Source organism: Halichondria panicea, chromosome 11, assembly GCF_963675165.1.
Source record: "Halichondria panicea chromosome 11, odHalPani1.1, whole genome shotgun sequence".
NCBI lineage: Eukaryota > Metazoa > Porifera > Demospongiae > Suberitida > Halichondriidae > Halichondria > Halichondria panicea.
This window is the reverse complement of record NC_087387.1, coordinates 349,961-369,658: the sequence shown is the minus strand read 5'-3', so window position 1 is coordinate 369,658 and position 19,698 is coordinate 349,961. Positions and strand designations below refer to the sequence as shown.

The following is a 19,698-nucleotide window of genomic DNA, read 5'->3' as shown; positions in this document are numbered from 1 at the left end:
ATACAGTGATTCAAAACATTATTATACAAGGCATAACTAATCTCAATGAAAACACAATTGATGTAGATATACCATAATCTAGATATGCAAAAAAAGTAAACTAGAGCACTGATCGACACTTTCACTAACTCAATACAATACTATGTTAGCATCTTTTTACTGTAACCATCTTTACCAAATCACTTGCAGAACCAAAATGTTTTTATGTGTTGTATTTTTATTCTCCTCTATAGTGGAGAGCCAATACCTCATGTGGAGTACACTGACAAGGAGGTCAACACCTGGTGAGCGTACATTTTACAATATTAAATATCAGTACACTTACTTACATCTATATCTCCCTGGGAACTACAAAATGCACATCTTTCAAGTTTGAAATTATATTTCAGTGTGTGTACTACCGACTGTGTATATGATATGTCATGTTATCATTGTACATGTACGTACAGTTAATTCTAATTCTAAGTACAATTTTAGATTTAAGTACACAGTGACAATAATTTTTTATTAACAATATTTCCACAGGCGCACCATCTTTTGTGAGCTGATTAAGCTGTTCCCTACTCACGCTTGCAAGGAGCACAACCATGTCTTCCCACTGCTACAAGAGAACTGTGGCTTCAGGTATACTATGCTGAATGCAGTAGCACTGTGTAAGAGTCAGAGTCATGTGCTCCTTGTATGCAGTGTACGTACATGTATATGATTATAGCATAAGAATATACGCTATTGACTGATCCTTGCATGTATGTTCATGGCTAAACACTTGAGCTGAAGCTGAAAGTGTGTGCTTGCTCTTTGTGTATACTTATAACCCTACTGTGTACCCACACGCACACACGCACACACACACACCCACACACACTATTGTCTGTGTTTACTGCAGGGAGGACAATATTCCCCAACTGGAGGAGGTCTCTCAATACCTGCAATCATGTACTGGGTTCAGGCTCAGACCAGTTGCAGGTACAGAAACTAACTATGTTTCATAATTATTATTTGCTGGCCCCTTGTACAGTACCTCTGTGCTTGTTATGTTTATAGTGGGAACACACTAGCCCCTTGCTATTTCAGATTCATATACCCTACCCTCGCGAAAATAAGCCCATCTTGAATAAACGCCCATCCCCTCTTTTGCTTCGAAGTTCTTGCACGAGGGTATTTTCGCTCGATTATAAGCCCACCCAGAATAAGAAGTTGAGCATGCGCAGTAGCTGAATGCCACATGTTCACTATTAATTTTAGTGAAGAAAGAAAGTTTTAGGTAGTAGCTAGTAAGACTATACTCCTTGCTGGACCAAGATCAGACATTATAACTTTCTCTGCATGGATCTGTTTGCCCCTGAAGATGTATATGCAGGGAACAAGTAGTCCTATAATTATGCTGAGAAAGGAAAACACAAAGTCCAAGAAAGTTATCACACAGGCTAATTTTGGTTACCTTGCCTTGGTTTTCTGAAACAAAGCACCTGATAGCTGCTCTGTAGGAGTATGACCTACCATCCTTCGAGAAGTTTCTGCTACATCTAACATCAGGAGTACATGCATGAATAGGAGTAAGCAACTACTATGTACACCATATAAATTCGTTATTATCTCAATACGTCACAAACACTTGTAGTAGTGTAAACTGTGGTTACTTTGTGTACACATGACCATGTATGGCTGCATGGTAGGCTCACAGAAATTGTCAACAAGAGTGCAAGTGCATGTGCAGGCTAGGCTGAAACTATATATATACAAGACTTAGAGAATAGCATAGATCTAGATCTACTCAGCTAATATCATCTAGAGAATGCTTAACCTTAGAAAAAGACGGAATTGGCTGTTCACCATGAAATTGGTAACTAATCTTTACTGAATAACATGTTTGATGCAATGCAAAGCAGTTAGCATTGTGTGTGGTGCCGGGTTACCGTGTATAGAGAGAACTAAACTAGAGGTGTGACAAGCTGCTAAAGTTGCTCCATCTCTTACTTGCAATGGTTGACATTGTTTCCTCAGACACACAACTTGCAGCAAGTTGTGTTTCCTCACACAACTTGCAGCAAGTTGTGTGTCTGAGGAAACAACGTCAACCTTGAGAGACATAGCAGTATATAACAAGAGATTAAAAGTAGGAGTTTCTTCATAGTCTGAGTCAATTACTTGTGAGTCTTTTGAGAGCTTCATTTCTACCCCAGATGCAACGCAATGTAGGAAATCGTACCACTGAATTTGAAAATTTAAGTATGCATCTTTGCCTCTACACTTGATGTAAAATTGTTTGTATTGATTGCACAGGCGGTCTGCAAGCTTCACCAAGCCATCATCCTGTTCCTTAGATTAAAAACCTATTTTCTCTCAGGGTACATCTCTAGTTGTGGTATAGCTTCTCTACTTCTTCAGTTAATTTTCTCACCAATGCTAGCAAGCTTTTTGGCAACTTCTATCACAGTTGCTTTGCTGTGTTCATGTTTCTTTGCTTTTCTTCATTTTGTGCAAGAGCTAGCTACCTGGACCTATTCTACCAAGTGTGCTTGCACAATGCATGTAATTAACCACACTGTTTTGATTGTGGTTGTAGGCCACTTGAGATGTGGGCGTTTTACACACATGTAGTATGACGTGACATGACACAGTGAGATAACAACACGTTTGTATGGGCTGTATAGTAGTTGCTTACTCCTATTCATGTACTCCTGCTAACATCAATAAGCAACGAATAGAGTCAGAGTCCACTTCTTCATGTTCATTCTCTTGTCATGCTTTAATCATACTCATGCATTAGTTTATAACATTGTTGTTGTCAATAAAATGTTCATACGAATTGGCATAGCAAAGTGTAAACCTCGATTTGAGGCCGCGGGTGGGCGTATATTCGAATGAAAACTCGCCGTTCGCGATTAAACGCCCAGTCCCCTAATAAGCCTAGACTTCTTGCAGAAAAGGGTGGGCGTATTTTCGCAAGGGTACGGTACATAAAAGTATGTACTTGTGTGGTGCTGGAACAGTCCCAGCTAAAAGTAAAAGCTGCAACTATAAAGATCACAGGTTTCTGAATCAGTAGGGAAGTCTAGTGTTGAGTTTGGCCTGAAGTTATGTAGTCAATTATGGCTTCATTTAGCCATTTATGTGATTAATATGGAAACTTTTGGTTGGAGTCATCACCTCTAAAGCATATAGATAGAAGCGCTTTTTAACAAGGAATCCAATGAATTTTTGAAATTGAGTAAACTACCGTATAGCGGGTTATTTTTGTATGTGGATATTTTCGTATCAGTAGAGAATCCTGGCACAATAGGTTCAATGTCACTCTCCTGAGCTGTACAAATATTAATATCGGTATGACAAACATCCAAACCAAATAGACTTTAGTTTAGTACTAACACAAGCTGTCTGACCACAGCCCAAGGTACGTACACTGCAGTTATATAAACCAGAGGATGTCTGACATATTACAAGTGCAGTGTATTGTCCTGAACATTATCACGTGACTGCAAATGACATGTACATCAATACACTGAACTTGTAGAGATTAGTGCACGCATGTCGGACCTCCTCTGGGTATAACTACGGTGGTCACAATAATGATCCTCACCTTGATTCACCCAACTGCCTGCTGTACGGTATGAGATGAGTAATCTGATTTTGGTATTAGAGTATAATAATTTGAAACCCTCACACACTCTCCTACACACACATAACCCATACTTGAGTAATAAACCAACTGGCTTCTCTTTGGTTACTTACTGACTCTCCTACACACACACACACACACACACACACACACTACCATCTCTATTTATTTTGACTAATGCCTAATGCTAATTCTAAGAACCAAAATTAGAGGTTAATAATTGTTTTGTGCTTGCCACCTAGTAAAGCCACTACTGCTCACACTCACACACACACACACACACACACACACACACACACACACACTACCACTATTTAGAGGTTAATAATTGTTTTGTGCTTGCCACCTAGAGGAACCACATAGACCCATCCCCATAATTATCAGATATATACTATCAGATATATACCACCACAAAACCACCTGGCCCAGACAATACAGCCTTATAAGATAAGCCTCCCTCAAGGTCAGATTTAGTTTACACAAGTACATAGCCATGCAAGCTAAGTTGAAGTATTACAGCAGCCAATATCAAGTCTAAGATAAGTTCTATACTTTATGTCAGCATTACCTCCAATGTGAATATAGCTTACAATCAGCATGGCCCCAAGTGAATAGCTTACAATCATTATTTAGTTCTGAATGCAATTGCAACAGATGAATGGGGAGGGTTGGTGCACCATTAAAGACTCTTTAACCCATCATTCTCGGCTCTCAAGGCCGAGCATCTGTTTGCTTTTTCTATATCTGTATGGTTTTGTACTGTCTAGTTTCTTTGTACGTTTGTTTCTGGTAAATCCGTGTCGTAAAATACACTTAATTAGCATCAAATGTTAAAATTAAATTAAGCGAGCATCCCGTTTGAGCTAGTAATATGAGCAGTGGACACAATTCCACCCAAAAGTTATTTATTATTTTCTTATAATTTTATTTTGAAACCTCAAAACACACACACACACACACACACACACACAGGTCTACTATCCTCGCGTGACTTCCTTGCTGGGCTGGCTTTCCGTGTGTTCCACTCGACCCAGTACATCCGTCATTTCTCCAAGCCAAACTACACCCCTGAGCCTGATGTCTGTCATGAACTGCTCGGCCATGTGCCCCTGTTCTGTGACCCATCATTTGCTCAATTCTCACAAGAGATTGGGCTGGCCTCCCTCGGAGCCCCTGAGGAATATGTACAACAGTTAGCCACGGTCAGTTCATTTCCTCACTTTGCAGTATTTTTAAGCGTGTGTGTGTGCATAATTATACTACCAGTATAGATGTATGATCGTTTAGGTGTTGTGTGTGTGTGTGTGTGTGTGTGTGTATTGTGTGCAATGTCCTGTCATTGATTTTCTACTTCATTTTCCCTCCTACCTTATCCTGCTCTTACCACCACCCCACCCCTGCAGCTCTACTGGTTTACCATTGAGTTTGGTCTGTGCAAGCAGAACGGGCAGACCAAGGCATATGGAGCTGGTCTACTCTCCTCCTTTGGGGAGTTGGAGGTATCAGCTGAGAGAGATATTTTTAGTGCTCAAAATTCCTAACAGTTGCTTAAACATGACTGACATGCACATGTCCACATTAAAGTGCTGGTAGCTTCCATAGCTTTGATGTGTACATGTATGTTGTATTATACCTTGTGTTAATCCTAACCCTCTATATACGAAATAAAGCTAGCTCCATATTTTTATTGCAAATTGAGACCCCCCCCCCCCCCCACACACACACACACACACACACACACACACACACACACACACACACACACACACAGTACTGCCTGTCTGACAAGCCTGATGTGCGTCCCCTCGATCCATTCAAAACCTCTTTTCAGAAGTACCCTATCACAGAGATGCAACCAGTCTACTTTTTGGCCAATAGCTTTGAAAATGCTAAACAGAAGCTGATGTGAGTGACTACAGTAATATCCGTACTGCTGACCATACATACACTTGCAATACATTATGCGTCTATGACTAATAAGAGAGGAATTGTGTATAGCTGAAATTGTTCTTGTTAGCATGTATATAATATGTGTATCTCCTTGTAAATGACAATTAATACAATGTATAATGTTGTAGTTTGTAGCCCAGAGCAATATATAGTACCGATACTATAGCTCATAGTTCCCTGCTAAATACACTCAAATGGGTATATCATTACTGGCCAAGTGTCCTTATTTGTATACTATTATCATTTCGTTTCTCTTCTCTCTATAGGGAATTTGCACGTACAATCCCCCGGCCATTCTCTGTGCGTTACAACCCCTACACCCAGAGTGTGGACATCATCAAGGACAAGAGCTCAGTGCAGAACCTGGTGAGCGATATCAAGTACGAAGTGGATATCCTACAAGACGCACTGAGGAAGCTACAGTGATTGAAACTTTCATTAAAAACTTTTAGACTATAATTATATAAAGGCTGTTGTGTGTGTTTATGTGTGTACTTTTTGCTATAATTATTTATAGTCATAGTTCCATATCCTAGCAACTGTGTATATATGATATATTCCTGTTTTTTCACATAGTTACTCATCAGTACATTGCACTCCCAGTGTACAGTATCTGTGGTTGAAGATAGACATCGGTTGCGCATGCGCAGCAAGGTAATTATTTAGCATTATTGAAATGTCAGTGACGATTTTAATTGGCAACAAACTCACACTGCATGCCAACTAGATCTACTGCTGTTTAGCCGTATTATTTATGGTTTAGCCATAGATATTAGTATTTATGATTTAGCTCTGCGATGAAACTCTCCTGGGTCTACACAGCTCTACTATTGCTGACAGTGTTCAGTTGCTGTGTTATATATTTCCGAGTAGACCTGAACAATAACTTGTTGCGGGCCTACAGGCCTGGAGTCACTGCAGTAAGCTTGAATTGATTTTCTACATAAATTGGAACTATTATAGATCTATAGCCTCCATTTTTTAGTAGTTTCACTTGTGACTATATAAATTGAGCTACACTACTACCGTATAGCGGGTAATTTTCGGGGGACAAAATATTCGTGGTTCAGCAATATTGGGACATTTCGTGGGTAATATTTTCATGGTAGCTGCTTGCACTGCAGGTAAAGGTAGGCAAGGTCGCTTCATTCGTGGGTAAAATATTTGTGGTCAGACCTCCAACCACGAAAACCACTAATATTTTGCCCCCACGAAAATTACACGCTATACGGTATTTAGAAGTTAACCAAAGGGCCATTATTAAAAGTTATTCAGTCTATTATCAGTACGTGTGCTTGTGTGACTATATAACTATAAAGGTTGAGATAGTGTACATTGATTGTTTTTGCAGAATCATCTTTTGTTATCGCTAAAATCGAAATGGCGTTTTCAAAGCCAGTCAACAAACAAAGTAGTCAAAGTGAAAGAGCAGACTATTGTAGAAAAAGTTGATCTTAAACGATACATGATATCAATGGTGTATGCGGAGCAGTTTACGAATGCTTTTGCCCATTACAATGCATTTCTGTCCCTAGCTACAAGATGGAATTTTACAGGTGTAGAACCTTTTGTTCTAAACACGAGAATGAGCGGATTTCAAATGAATCCTGACAGTAACTATATCGATATTCGAGAGCTTCTTGACATGAAGTTATTCCACAGGAGATATGCCGAGTGTGTTGGAGGCAATAAACAAAGTCTGATTGATCCAATGAATTCATTCTTGAGACAATCCTTTAGAAACATCGTTGTTGTTTACTTTTCACCTCACGTGTTTGTACTACCGAGGGAGATTCACAAGACAATGGACTCCTCTTTAAAGAGTGTTTTTTCAAGTAACAAAGACAAACCAGTTCTTACTTGCACGGATACAGCATACAAATCGCTGACACCAGCCGTTGAAGATGTACTAAGAAAAGAGCAGCAGAAAGATTTTAACAGAACAATTACTAACGACCAAAAATTCTCCATCAAAGAAGTATTTTGCGTAAATCGTGACGTTTCATTATCACTAGTTCAACTTATGGACCATTTAGTAAACTACTTGGACTCCTCCAAACTAAATGCCAGTGTTCTTTTCGTTAGCTGGCAAGGAAAATACACAAGACCATTTACAGATCCAAAAACCATGTATCATTGTGTGCTACCCTTTACCCAAATACCGTTCAGCTCGAAAGTAAAATCTCAAGCTGCTCAATTCGTGAAATCCAAGAGACTAAAACCAAACGACTACATTTCTGTTCACATTCGGTTCGCGAAGTTGTTGGAGTTTGCATTCAATTCACACAAGAATACAAACAGTTCAAATCAAACTGGTTTTTACAGCTGCTGCATGAGGAGAGTTCAGCTGCTTCTAGAGGCAGTCTCCAATAAGATGCAGATTCCACTCAATCGAACAATATTTATCAAAGACATTGGCGAACACGGTACTGATGCCTGTCAGTATCAAGGGCACTGGCATCCCGCTAAAGACTGCAAAGAGGAGGCACACAAAATGATCTCTATGTTAACTGTTAATGCATCAGAATACGTTCCACAGGATATCAATGGATCATCATCGTATACATCGAATGCAGGATTCGTTTCTTTGGTCGAAGAAGCCAGTCTGTTTGACGGTAGACTGCTACTGACTGTTGGAGGTGGAAGTTTTCAGAAGGCTCTTGTGGATAGATTTGTAGATTACCATAGCAACAGTACATACTCCGCTAGTGACTTGCATTATACTGTATGTATACAGGAAAAGTTAAATGGTCTGCATATTGACCATGATGTATGTTAATCAATGTTATCCTCACATGTATACCACCGTTTTTTCTGCTATAATTATGACCGTGGGCATATAAACATAATACCGTATAGCGCGAAATGTTCGAGGGGCTTAATTTTCGCACGAAAATTAAGTACACGAAAATTGTTCTTTAATTAGAATTATAACGTGCAAAGATTTAAAGGCGTGACTTCCAGTAAGCAGTCATTTCGCGAACATTGTGCAACGTAGAGGCCAATCCACGAAATATAAGTGCCTCGAAAATTTCGCGCTATACGATATACATCACTTTACAGCTATACAGCGGTGATCCAGAAGGAATGTTAATTATACATGCAAGCACAATGAAACAGTATTTGTATATAGCTACCATAAAAGAGGTATGCAAAAATGTGATTAAATGTTTGCGAAAATAAACTCAAAAAACATTGCTGATGTATCAGCAGCGTCAGTAGATAGACAATTCTGCACTGTCCCAAAGCCCTCGACTGTTGTAAGTATACATTCTTCACCATCTCCACACATGGAGTCTTGGCAAGTTGAAGCAATGATACTTGAAAACTGGCTACAAGCCGTACCAATTATACTACCATTAATGAATGCCTCGTTGCAAACTTGGAACGACTCGCAGACTCGTCCATTTTCAGCACATGTCTGAGTTCCAAACTGAGGAGCCACATTAAAAGGAACACACAGCGATTCTGCCGGTATTTCAAATTCGGAAGGCACCTCGATGCACCTACTACCACCATCACATGCTGTGTTATTTCCACTGTTTCCACAGTTTGTTTCTAGGCATGCACCTGTCACAGGGAATCCATTTATCTGTAGATCGACACACATGCTTCCCTCGTTGCATTGCAGAGTAGCACACGTCTCAGGTATAAGGGAGATTACATTTCGGGATAGTTCACATTGAGCAGCTGTCAATTCCCTCTCTGCCAGCTCTGTCACTATGCACACTTCATTTTCACTACAAGTTATCTCTTCACAGCTACGACCAATCAGAGGCAAGCAGGTTGCTGTGGTATCATTAAGGCCTGGAAATATAAACGGAGGTATTACAAAACATTGCGATCCATTAGGGCATGGTGACACAGTCGCTAGTTCTTCACAGCTGCTTGGAGAAACACATCGTGATGTGCCATTGGATTCTCGACAAACAGAACCGGTTTGCATACAGAATGCAGTAAAATCGTTTGTGCATGTTGTTGGTTGTACACAGGTTGGGAATCCATTTAAAAACTCACAAGTTGTTCCAAACGAGCAAGTGAAGGGACAACTCGTATTTGACAGGGGTGTTGGTGGAACAAGAGTGCCGGAGAGGGTTGTAAGTAATTCTGTTGGGGTAACTGAAGTAGGAGTAGTTGTTGAACTTTCCACTATACCAAGGAATTCCAAACTTGGTAAGATGAGAGGGAAAGTATTATTCGGAAGACAGTGAGCTGAAGAGCGTGAAGCAAAAGACGTTACTACTAAGCACTCTTCATCTTCTCTGCAGTTAACTTGACTGCAATCCGTAGGAGGTTGACTAACCACACAAATGGTACCGAGAAGGTCATCAAGAAATGCTTCTTGACAAATCGTACGACTTGGACATACATGATCACTTTGCTCACACGTCTCGGTTCCAAACTGGAACTGAACAGAACCTGGAACGCAGACAGAACTGATATTGTCCAATCTAAATTCATCTGGAACTAATGTGCAGACATCACCCAACTGACAAGAGTTAGTGTTCGCACAGTTTGTTGCTAAACATGTCCCCGTTACTTGCGTGTCTCCAGAGCGTAAATCAATGCACACAGTTCCCTCAGGGCATTGTGTTGTTGCACATGAGAACATAGTAATCATTTGTGTGGAATTATCAGAAGGAGTACATTGCGAAAATGTTATATTTCTCTCAGGAAACGATAGTATACTACGCTCTTGATTATCAGCGCAATCAATGTCTTCACAATTGCGTCCAATCGGTGACAAACATATCCCAGTTACTGTAGTTACGCCGTTTACAGTAAGCGGAAATGGAATGCACTGCAGACCAAAACTGGAACAGTCTTGGGTACATAAAGAAGAATTAGTCGGTGTAGTCTGTAATGTCTTGTAGTCAATAACTTAAATAATTAGAACTCTGATAGATATAAAACGTGCACAAATAATTATACAAAAACAGAACAGTAAGAATGTTCCAGAATAAGAAGTTACTAGATTAAACTAGTACAAGACTACACTAACATCTAGAAGGTTCTACATCTATTAATATCCTGTTTACAAGTCCAAGGTTCTGGTGATTTCCTAAATCACATTACCAGATTACCACATAGTCCGTGAAGGGTTGGTAGTAAATGGATTCCCTGTTGGTGACGTAGTGAAGGGAGTGCTGTTAGTTGGTAGGGGAGTGGCTGAAGTTGAGACTGCTGCAGGGAGAAGTAAATCTAATTAACCCTATAATTATACATGTTTGAATACTCTACTTATATTTACCAGACAAAACAATATTACACACAAAGGGATGGGTCTGCATTGCTTTACACCAGTATATAGTATAATTTGCATGCATGGACTTACTATTTGGTGGAGTAGTTGTTGAACCTTCCACTAGACCGAGGGTTTCTAAAATTTGTAAGAGGATAAGGAAGATGCTGTTTGGGAAACAGGCAGCTATAGTCTGAGAGCTAGAAAAAAGAGAGGTTATTACACACTGTTCATTTTCACTGCAGCTAACTTGACTGCAATCCATGTTAAGTAGGTTAACATTGCATAAGGTACCAAAAAGAACGTCATCAAGAAATTCTTCGTGACAAACTGTAATGCCAGGACATACTCGACCATTTTGCTCACAAGTTTCAATTCCAAACTCGAACTGAGTAAAAAATGAAACGCAGACAGAACTGATATTGTCAAATCCAAATTCATCTGGAACTAATGTACAAACTTCCCCCAACTGAGTGTTACAAGAGTTACTGTTCACACAGTTTATTGTTAAACATGTCCCCGTTACTTGCATGCCTCCAAAACGTAAATCAATGCACACAGTTCCCTCAGGGCATTGTGTTGTTGCACATGACGGTATCATTCGAAAAATGAAAGTTTCAGAAAGAGGAGTACATTGCGAATATGTTACGTTTCTTTCAACAAACGATTGTATAAAGCACTCTTGATTATCAGGGCAATCAATGTCTTCACAATTGCGTCCAAACAGTGGCAAACATGTCCCAGTTACTATAGTTACGCCATTTGCAGTAGACGAAATTGGAACACACTGCAGACCCAAACTGGAACAGTCTTGGGTACATAAAGAAGAATTAGTCGGTGTAGTCGGTGAAGGGTTGGTAATAAATGGATTCTCTGTTGGTGACATAGTGAAGGGGGTGCTGTTAGTTGGTAGGGGAGTGGCTGAAGTTGAGATTGCTGCAGGGAGAAGTGAATTAATGTACTGATTAATCCTATTATAAAGTGTCATAACAAATTATTTATGGTAGGGGGTGGTGTGTTGGGCCTGCATCATGCAGTACAGTGCAGTATGCATGCATGGACTTACTATTGGGTTGCTGTGTTGTGGGAGGTACAATACATCTTCCTTCAAGCCTCTGTCTGCACTGGCCTCTCCTGTTGCAAGACTCCACTACCTCATCAACACACTGCGACCTACGAGGAGGACATCTTCTTGACGCACATGTTCGGAGCGTTTCGCATCGACTTGTGACATTGCGTCCTCGAAAGAAGAAAGTTGGTGAGCATATTCCACCACAAGTGTTCACTCTGCATTCAGAATTGAGGAATCTTGGACAGCGAGCACCGTTTGTACAGGGATTACTGTCACAGACTTCGGAAATGTCCGGACAGTTGAGTTGAGCTTGAACGAGCAGCACAGAACTGCATAATGCGAGCAAAGAGAGTGTGGGCGTCATGACGACTCACTTGAAATTGTTTGATACCTAGAGTTTGAACCTTTTAAATACAGCAATGAATCCCTTGTTATGCACAGCCATAGTATGTGTGAAATTAAGTCATACACAGTTCCCAAAGTTCAGGCTAGTCAAAGCAAAGACTGAGGCCATTCAACTGCTATATATCAATAGTCAACAGGTTATGGATCAGCAGGATGTATAAAATCCCCAGCTATTGATTTTGGGAATTATTGCTGAGTCTATATAGTAACATCTGAACAAGCAAAATGGTCGTGTCTATAATACTACTAACTAAAACTTGTGCACATGCAGCTTACCCTCTATCAATAATTTTGATACTTAGAAGAGAAACGTCGATATTTTATGACGTCAATGGCCTAATTTCAGTGGGTCGTAGTGGCAAGGCTACTCAACCACTTACATTTCAGTAAGGAATCTAGCCTCTGAAAACTAATAAACAAACCAGTAAAAATACCGTGGTTACATACCCCTCGGCTCCGCCTCGAAGTAACCACGGTAGCGGAGGATATATGCGGTGCATATCCTCCTTTTAGTCCTATACATAGCTCTCATTGTTATTACAGGTGTATGGGCGTCGTGTGCATGTGTGTGTATATAATTATATTATAATTATATACAAAAATTATAATTTCATATAATTTTAATGTACATACAATTGATTGTACAATGCACTTTTTGCTTACACATGATTGTAGTATACTGTGTTTATACGAGTGTATTGTGTGCAATGTGTCCTGTTTCTGCTTCACTTTCCCTCCTACCTTATCCTTCTCTTACCACCACCACCCCTGCAGCTCTACTGGTTTACCATTGAGTTTGGTCTGTGCAAGCAGAATGGGCAGACCAAGGCATATGGAGCTGGTCTACTCTCCTCCTTTGGGGAGTTGGAGGTATCAGCTGAGAGAGATATTTTTAGTGCTCAAAATTCCTAAAACATGACTGACGTGCACATGTCCACATTAAAGTGCCGGTAGCTTCCATAGCTTTGATGTGGACATGTATGTTGTATATATACCTTGTGTTAATCCTAACCCTCTATATACGAAATAAAGCTAGCTCCATATTTTTATTGCAAATTGAGACCCCCCCCCCACACACACACACACACACACACATGCAGTACTGCCTGTCTGACAAGCCTGATGTGCGTCCCCTCGATCCATTCAAAACCTCTTTTCAGAAGTACCCCATCACAGAGATGCAACCAGTCTACTTCTTGGCCAATAGCTTTGAAAATGCTAAACAGAAGCTGATGTGAGTGACTACAGTAATATCCGTACTGCTGACCATACACACACTTGCAATACATTGTGCATCTATGACTAAGAGGAATTGTGTATGGCCGAAATTGTTTTGGTTATAATTATGCATGTATAATTTCCCTCATACAAAAATAACCAGCTATATATATATGGTATACCTATACTGTTACTCATTGTGTACCAGGTGTAAAACTGATAACAATGCTGTACCCATAATTGTATGCACTCATGCATGTATTGTTTATACTAGGTTATAATATAGTACCGGTACTATAATAGCTGTAGTTCCCTGCTAAATATACTCAAATGTATGGGATCTAAATATATCATTTACTGACCAAGTGTCCTTATTTGTATACTTCGTTTCTCTTCTCTCTATAGGGAATTTGCACGTACAATCCCGCGGCCATTCTCTGTGCGTTACAACCCCTACACCCAGAGTGTGGACATCATCAAGGACAAGAGCTCAGTGCAGAACCTGGTGAGCGATATCAAGTATGAAGTGGACATCCTACAAGACGCACTGAGGAAGCTACAGTGATTGAAACTTTCATTAAAAATTTTTAGACTATAATTATTATATAAAGGCTGTTGTGTGTGTTTATGTGTGTACTACTTTTTGCTATAAGTCATAGTTCCATATCCTAGCAACTGTGAATATGATATATTCCTGTTTTCACTCAGCATGACAGTGTACAGTATCTGTGGTTGAAGATAGACATCCGTTGTGCATGCGCAGCAAGGTAATTATTTACATATCGGTATAATTATACGATTTTAATTTATGGTTTGGCAACAAACTCACAGTCCAGTGGCGGATCCAGTGCAGGGCACAACGGGCATGTGCCCCCCCCTTTCTGGCTCACAAAGTGGGTGTGGCTTAGAGCAGCAATGAATTATTACAGCATGCAGAATAGCAGACGATCTCTAGTTGTAGACTTTTGAAGCTGAAGAGCAAGACTTCATCCATTTCTGCTATCTCTTGCTACTATGTATGTCATACTGTCATCAATCAATCCGTGATCAGAAAAGTTACACTGTCAGATTGGTAGTAATCAAACACTGCCCCCCCATTTCAAAATTCCTGGATCCTGTTTGGCAACAAGCCATGCCAACTAGATCTACATGTATTGGTAGTTTAGCCGTATTATTTATGGTTTAGCCATAAATTCTGCGATGAAACTCTCCTGGGTCTACACAACTCTACTGTTGCTGACAGTGTTCAGTTGCTGTGTTATATATTTCCGAGTAGACCTGAACAATAACTTGTTGCGGACCTACAGGCCTGGAGTCACTGCAGTAAGCTAGAATTGATTTTCTACATAAATTGGTTAATTCTAGAACTATATATATATATACTATCTATAGCCTCCATTTTTTAGTAGTTTCACTTGTGACTATATAAATTTAGCTACACTACTATTTAGAAGTTAACCAAAGGGCCATTATTAAAAGTTATTCAGTCTATCAGTACGTGTGCTTGTGTGACTATATAACTATAAAGGTTGAGGTAGTGTACATTGATTGTTTTTGCAGAATCATCTTTTGTTGTCGCTAAAATCGAAATGGGGTTTTCAAAGCCAGTCAACAAACAAAGTAGTCAAAGTGAAAGAGCAGACTACTGTAGAAAAAGTTGATTTTAAACGATACATGATATCAATGGTGTATGCGGAGCAGTTTACGAATGCTTTTGCCCATTACAATGAATTTCTGTCCCTAGCTAGATCTACAAGATGGAATTTTACAGGTGTAGAACCTTTTGTTCTAAACTCGAGAATGAGCGGATTTCAAATGAATCCTGACAGTAACTATATCGATATTCAAGAGCTTCTTGACATGAAGTTATTCCACAAGAGATATACCGAGTGTGTTGGAGGCAATAAACAAAGTCTGATTGATTCATTCTTGAGAAAATCCTTTAGAAACATTATTTTTGTTTACTTTTCACCTCACATATTTGTACTACCGAGGGAGATTCACAAGACAATGGACTCCTCTTTAAAGAGTATTTTTTCAAGTAATAAAGACAAACCAATTCTTACTTGCACGGATACAGCATACAAATCGCTGACACCAGCCATTGAAGATGTACTAAGAAAAGAGCAGCAGAAAGATTTTAACAGAACGATTACTGACGACCAAAAATTCTCCATAAGAAGTGTTTTGTGTAAATCGTGACGTTTCATTATCACTAGTTCAACTTATGGACCATTTAGTAAACTACTTGGACTCCTCCAAACTAAATGCCAGTGTTCTTTTCGTTAGCTGGCAAGGAAAATTTACAAGACCATTTACAGATCCAAAAACTATGCATCATTGTGTGCTACCCTTTACCCAAATACCATTCAGCTCGAAAGTAAAATCTCAAGCTGCTCAATTCGTGAAATCCAAGAGACTAAAACCAAACGACTACATTTCTGTTCACATTCGGTTCGCGAAGTTGCTGGAGTTTGCATTCAATTCACACAAGAATACAAACAGTTCAAATCAAACTGGTTTTTACAGCTGCTGCATGAGGAGAGTTCAGCTGCTTCTAGAGGCAGTCTCCAATAAGACACAGATTCCACTCAATATTTATCAAAGACATTGGCGAACACGGTACTGATGCCTGTCAGTATCAAGGGCACTGGCATCCCGCTAAAGACTGCAAAGAGGAGGCACACAAAATGATCTCTATGTTAACTGTTAATGCATCAGAATACGTTCCACAGGATATCAATGGATCATCGTATACATCGAATGCAGGATTCGTTTCTTTGGTCGAAGAAGCCAGTCTGTTTGACGGTAGACTGCTACTGACTGTTGGAGGTGGAAGTTTTCAGAAGGCTCTTGTGGACAGATTTGTAGATTACCATAGCAACAGTACATACTCCGCTAGTGACTTGCATTATACTGTATGTATACAGGAAAAGTTAAATGGTCTGCATATTGACCATGATGCATGTTGATTAATGTTATCCTCACATGTATACCACCGTTTTCTGCTATAATTATGACCGTGGGCATATAAACATAATACAGTATAGCGCGAAATGTTTGAGGGGCTTAATTTTTGCAGATTTCGTGGGTTAGCAATCCTACATGAAAATTAAGTACACGAAAATTGTTCTTTAATTAAAATTATCTGCTATAACGTGCAAAGATTTAAAGGTGTGGCTTCCAGTAAGCAGTTATTCCGTGAACATTGTGCAACGAAATGCTTTTAGAGGCCAATCCACGAAATATAAGTGCCTCGAAAATTTTGCGCTATACGATGTACATCACTTTACAGCTATACAGCGGTGATCCAGAAGGAATGTTAATTATACATGCAAGCACAATGAAACAGTATTTGTATAGCTACCATAAAAGAGGTATGCAAAAATGTGATTAAATGTTTGCGAAAATAAACTCAAAAAACATTGCTGATGTATCAGCAGCGTCGGTAGATAGACAATTCTGCACTGTCCCAAAGCCCTCGACTGTTCTAAGTATACATTCTTCACCATCTCCACACATGGAGTCTTGGCAAGTTGAAGCAATGATACTTGAAAACTGGCTACAAGCCGTACCAATTATACTACCATTAATGAATGCCTCGTTGCAAACTTGGAACGACTCGCAGACTCGTCCATTTTCAGCACATGTCTGAGTTCCAAACTGAGGAGCCACATTAAAAGGAACACACAGTGATTCTGCCGGTATTTCAAATTCAGAAGGCACCTCGATGCACCTACTACCACCATCACATGCTGTGTTATTTCCACTGTTTCCACAGTTTGTTTCTAGGCATGCACCTGTCACAGGGAATCCATTTATCTGTAGATCGACACACACGCTTCCCTCGTTGCATTGCAGAGTAGCACACGTCTCAGGTATAAGGGAGATTACATTTCGGGATACTTCACATTGAGCAGCTGTCAATTCCCTCTCTGCCAGCTCTGTCACTAAGCACACTTCATTTTCACTGCAAGTTATCTCTTCACAGCTACGACCAATCAGAGGCAAGCAGGTTGCTGTGGTATCATTAAGGCCTGGAAATATAAACGGAGGTATTACAACACATAGCGATCCATTAGGGCATGGTGACACAGTCGCTAGTTCTTCACAGCTGCTTGGAGAAACACATCGTGATGTGCCATTGGATTCTTGACAGACAAAACCGGTTTGCATGCAGAATGCAGTAAAATCGTCTGTGCATGTTGTTGGTTGTACACAGGTTGGGAATCCATTTAAAAACTCACAAGTTGCTCCAAACGAGCAAGTGAAGGGACAACTCGTATTTGACGGGGGTGTTGGTGGAACAAGAGTAGTAAATGGATTCCCTGTTGGTGACATAGTGAAGGGGGTGCTGTTAGTTGGTAGGGGAGTGGCTGAAGTTGATACTGCTGCAGGGAGAAGCAAATCTAATTAACCCTATAATTATACATGTTTGAATACGTTATTTATGTTTACCAGACAAAACAATATTACACACAAAGGGATGGGTCTGCATTGCTTACAGCAGTATATAGTACAATTTGCATGCATGGACTTACTATTTGGTGGGGTAGTTGTTGAACTTTCCACTAGACCGAGGGCTTCCAAAATTTGTAAGAGGAGAGGGATAATGCTGTTTGGCGTACAGATAGCTACACTCTGAGAGCTAGAAAAAAGAGAGGTTGTTACACACTCTTCATTTTCACTGCAGCTAACTTGACTGCAATCCGTGTTAAGTATGTTAACAATGCAAAAAGCACCGAAAATATCGTCATTAAGAAATGTTTCTTGACAAACTGTAAGGTCAGGGCATACTCGACCACTTTGCTCGCAACTTTCAGTTCCGAACTCAAACTGAGTAAAACTTGGAATGCAGACAGAACTGATATTGTCAAATCCAAATTCACCTGGAACTAATGTGCAAACTTCCCCCAACTGAGTGTTACAAGAGTTACTGTTCGCACAGTTTGTTGCTAAGCATGTCCCCGTTACTTGCATGTCTCCAGAGCGTAAATCAATGCACACAGTTCCCTCAGGGCATTGTGTTGTTGCACATGAGGGCATCACTCGAAAAATGTCAGAAAAAGGAGCACATTGCGAGTATGTTATATTTCTTTCAGCAAACGATTGTATAAAACACTCTTGATTATCAGGGCAATCAATGTCTTCACAATTGCGTCCAAACAGTGGCAAACATGTCCCAGTTACTATAGTTTCGCCATTTACAGTAGACGAAATTGGAATACACTGCAGACCAAAACTGGAACAGTCTTGGGTACATAAAGAAGAATTAGTTGGTGTAGTCGGTGAAGGGTTGGTAGTAAAGGGATTCCCTGTTGGTGACGTAGTGAAGGGAGTGCTGTTAGTTGGTAAGGGAGTGGCTGAAGTTGAGACGGCTGCAGGGAGAAGTAAATTAATGTACTGATTAACCCTATAAGGCTATATACAATTAAAGTGTCATAACAAATTATTTATAGCAGGGGGTGTGCTGGGCCTGCATCATGCAGTATACAGTACAGTATGCATGCATGGACTTACTATTGGGTTGCTGTGTTGTGGGAGGTACAATACATCTTCCTTCAAGCCTCTGTCTGCACTGGCCTCTCCTGTTGCAAGACTCCACTACCTCATCAACACACTGCGATCTACGAGGAGGACATCTTCTCGACACACATGTTCGGAGCGTTTCGCATCGACTTGTGACATTGCGTCCTCGAAAGAAGAAAGTTGGTGAGCATATTCCACCGCAAGTGTTCACTCTGCATTCAGAATTGAGGAATCTTGGACAGCGAGCACCGTTTGTACAGGGATTACTGTCACAGACTTCGGAAATGTCCGGACAGTTGAGTTGAGCTTGAACGAGCAGCACAGAACTGCATAATGCGAGCAAAGAGAGCGTGGGCGTCATGACGACTCGCTTGAAATTGTTTAATACCTAGAGTTTTGAACCTTTTAAATACAGCAATGAATCCCTTGTTATGCATGCATTATGCACAGTCATACACACCATCATCAAGCGCTGACTTTACAGGAAGGAAAGCTAAACTGTCGTATGTGTGAAATTAAGTCATACACAGTTCCCAAAGTTCAGGCTAGTCAAAGCAAAAACTGAGGCCATTCAACTGCTATATATCAATAGTAACAGGTTATGGGATCAGCAGGATGTATAAAATCCCCAGCTATTGAATCGTAATAATAATATTAATTTTG

At 40.1% G+C, this 19,698-nt stretch overlaps 4 protein-coding genes and 1 long non-coding RNA gene across 9 annotated transcripts; 3 read left to right on the top strand and 2 right to left on the bottom strand.

Annotated features, from left to right (window-relative positions):
- Positions 1–175: 175 nt before the first annotated feature.
- On the top strand, positions 176–14,157 carry LOC135344513 (protein henna-like). Of its 2 annotated transcripts, none has more exons than XM_064541725.1 (7): positions 176–284; positions 526–624; positions 887–966; positions 4,592–4,821; positions 13,063–13,158; positions 13,389–13,522; positions 13,912–14,157. In XM_064541725.1, exons 1-7 carry the CDS (start codon positions 205–207, stop codon positions 14,069–14,071), a joined length of 879 nt encoding a protein of 292 aa, XP_064397795.1. In that variant the 5' UTR covers positions 176–204; the 3' UTR covers positions 14,072–14,157. The 2 variants fall into 2 exon arrangements, with proteins under 2 accessions (XP_064397795.1, XP_064397794.1); XM_064541724.1 differs by lacking the exons at positions 13,063–13,158; positions 13,389–13,522; positions 13,912–14,157 and adding exons at positions 5,023–5,118; positions 5,391–5,524; positions 5,836–6,144.
- Positions 6,264–8,369, top strand: LOC135344508 (uncharacterized). The gene is made up of 2 exons (XM_064541716.1): positions 6,264–6,489; positions 6,921–8,369. Exons 1-2 carry the CDS (start codon positions 6,367–6,369, stop codon positions 8,346–8,348), a joined length of 1,551 nt encoding a protein of 516 aa, XP_064397786.1. The 5' UTR covers positions 6,264–6,366; the 3' UTR covers positions 8,349–8,369.
- On the bottom strand, positions 8,626–12,818 carry LOC135344510 (fibropellin-1-like). 3 transcript variants are annotated; one of them, XM_064541720.1, is made up of 3 exons: positions 11,878–12,818; positions 10,905–11,747; positions 8,626–10,753 (listed from the first exon to the last, which is right to left on the bottom strand). In XM_064541720.1, the coding sequence occupies exons 1-3, from the start codon at positions 12,245–12,247 to the stop codon at positions 10,650–10,652; spliced, it is 1,317 nt and encodes a 438-aa protein (XP_064397790.1). In that variant the 5' UTR covers positions 12,248–12,818; the 3' UTR covers positions 8,626–10,649. The 3 variants fall into 3 exon arrangements, with proteins under 3 accessions (XP_064397790.1, XP_064397788.1, XP_064397789.1); XM_064541718.1 differs by having other exon boundaries at positions 11,878–12,293; XM_064541719.1 differs by lacking the exon at positions 10,905–11,747 and having other exon boundaries at positions 11,878–12,293.
- Positions 14,158–14,619: 462 nt separating the features above from the next.
- On the top strand, positions 14,620–16,499 carry LOC135344516 (uncharacterized). The gene is made up of 2 exons (XR_010397467.1): positions 14,620–14,829; positions 15,067–16,499. It is a non-coding gene; the product is annotated as an uncharacterized LOC135344516 (long non-coding RNA).
- Positions 16,500–16,618: 119 nt separating this feature from the next.
- Positions 16,619–19,439, bottom strand: LOC135344506 (uncharacterized). Of its 2 annotated transcripts, none has more exons than XM_064541712.1 (3): positions 19,027–19,439; positions 18,048–18,884; positions 16,619–17,897 (listed from the first exon to the last, which is right to left on the bottom strand). In XM_064541712.1, exons 1-3 carry the CDS (start codon positions 19,394–19,396, stop codon positions 16,900–16,902), a joined length of 2,205 nt encoding a protein of 734 aa, XP_064397782.1. In that variant the 5' UTR covers positions 19,397–19,439; the 3' UTR covers positions 16,619–16,899. The 2 variants fall into 2 exon arrangements, with proteins under 2 accessions (XP_064397782.1, XP_064397783.1); XM_064541713.1 differs by having other exon boundaries at positions 16,619–17,894.
- Positions 19,440–19,698: the final 259 nt, after the last annotated feature.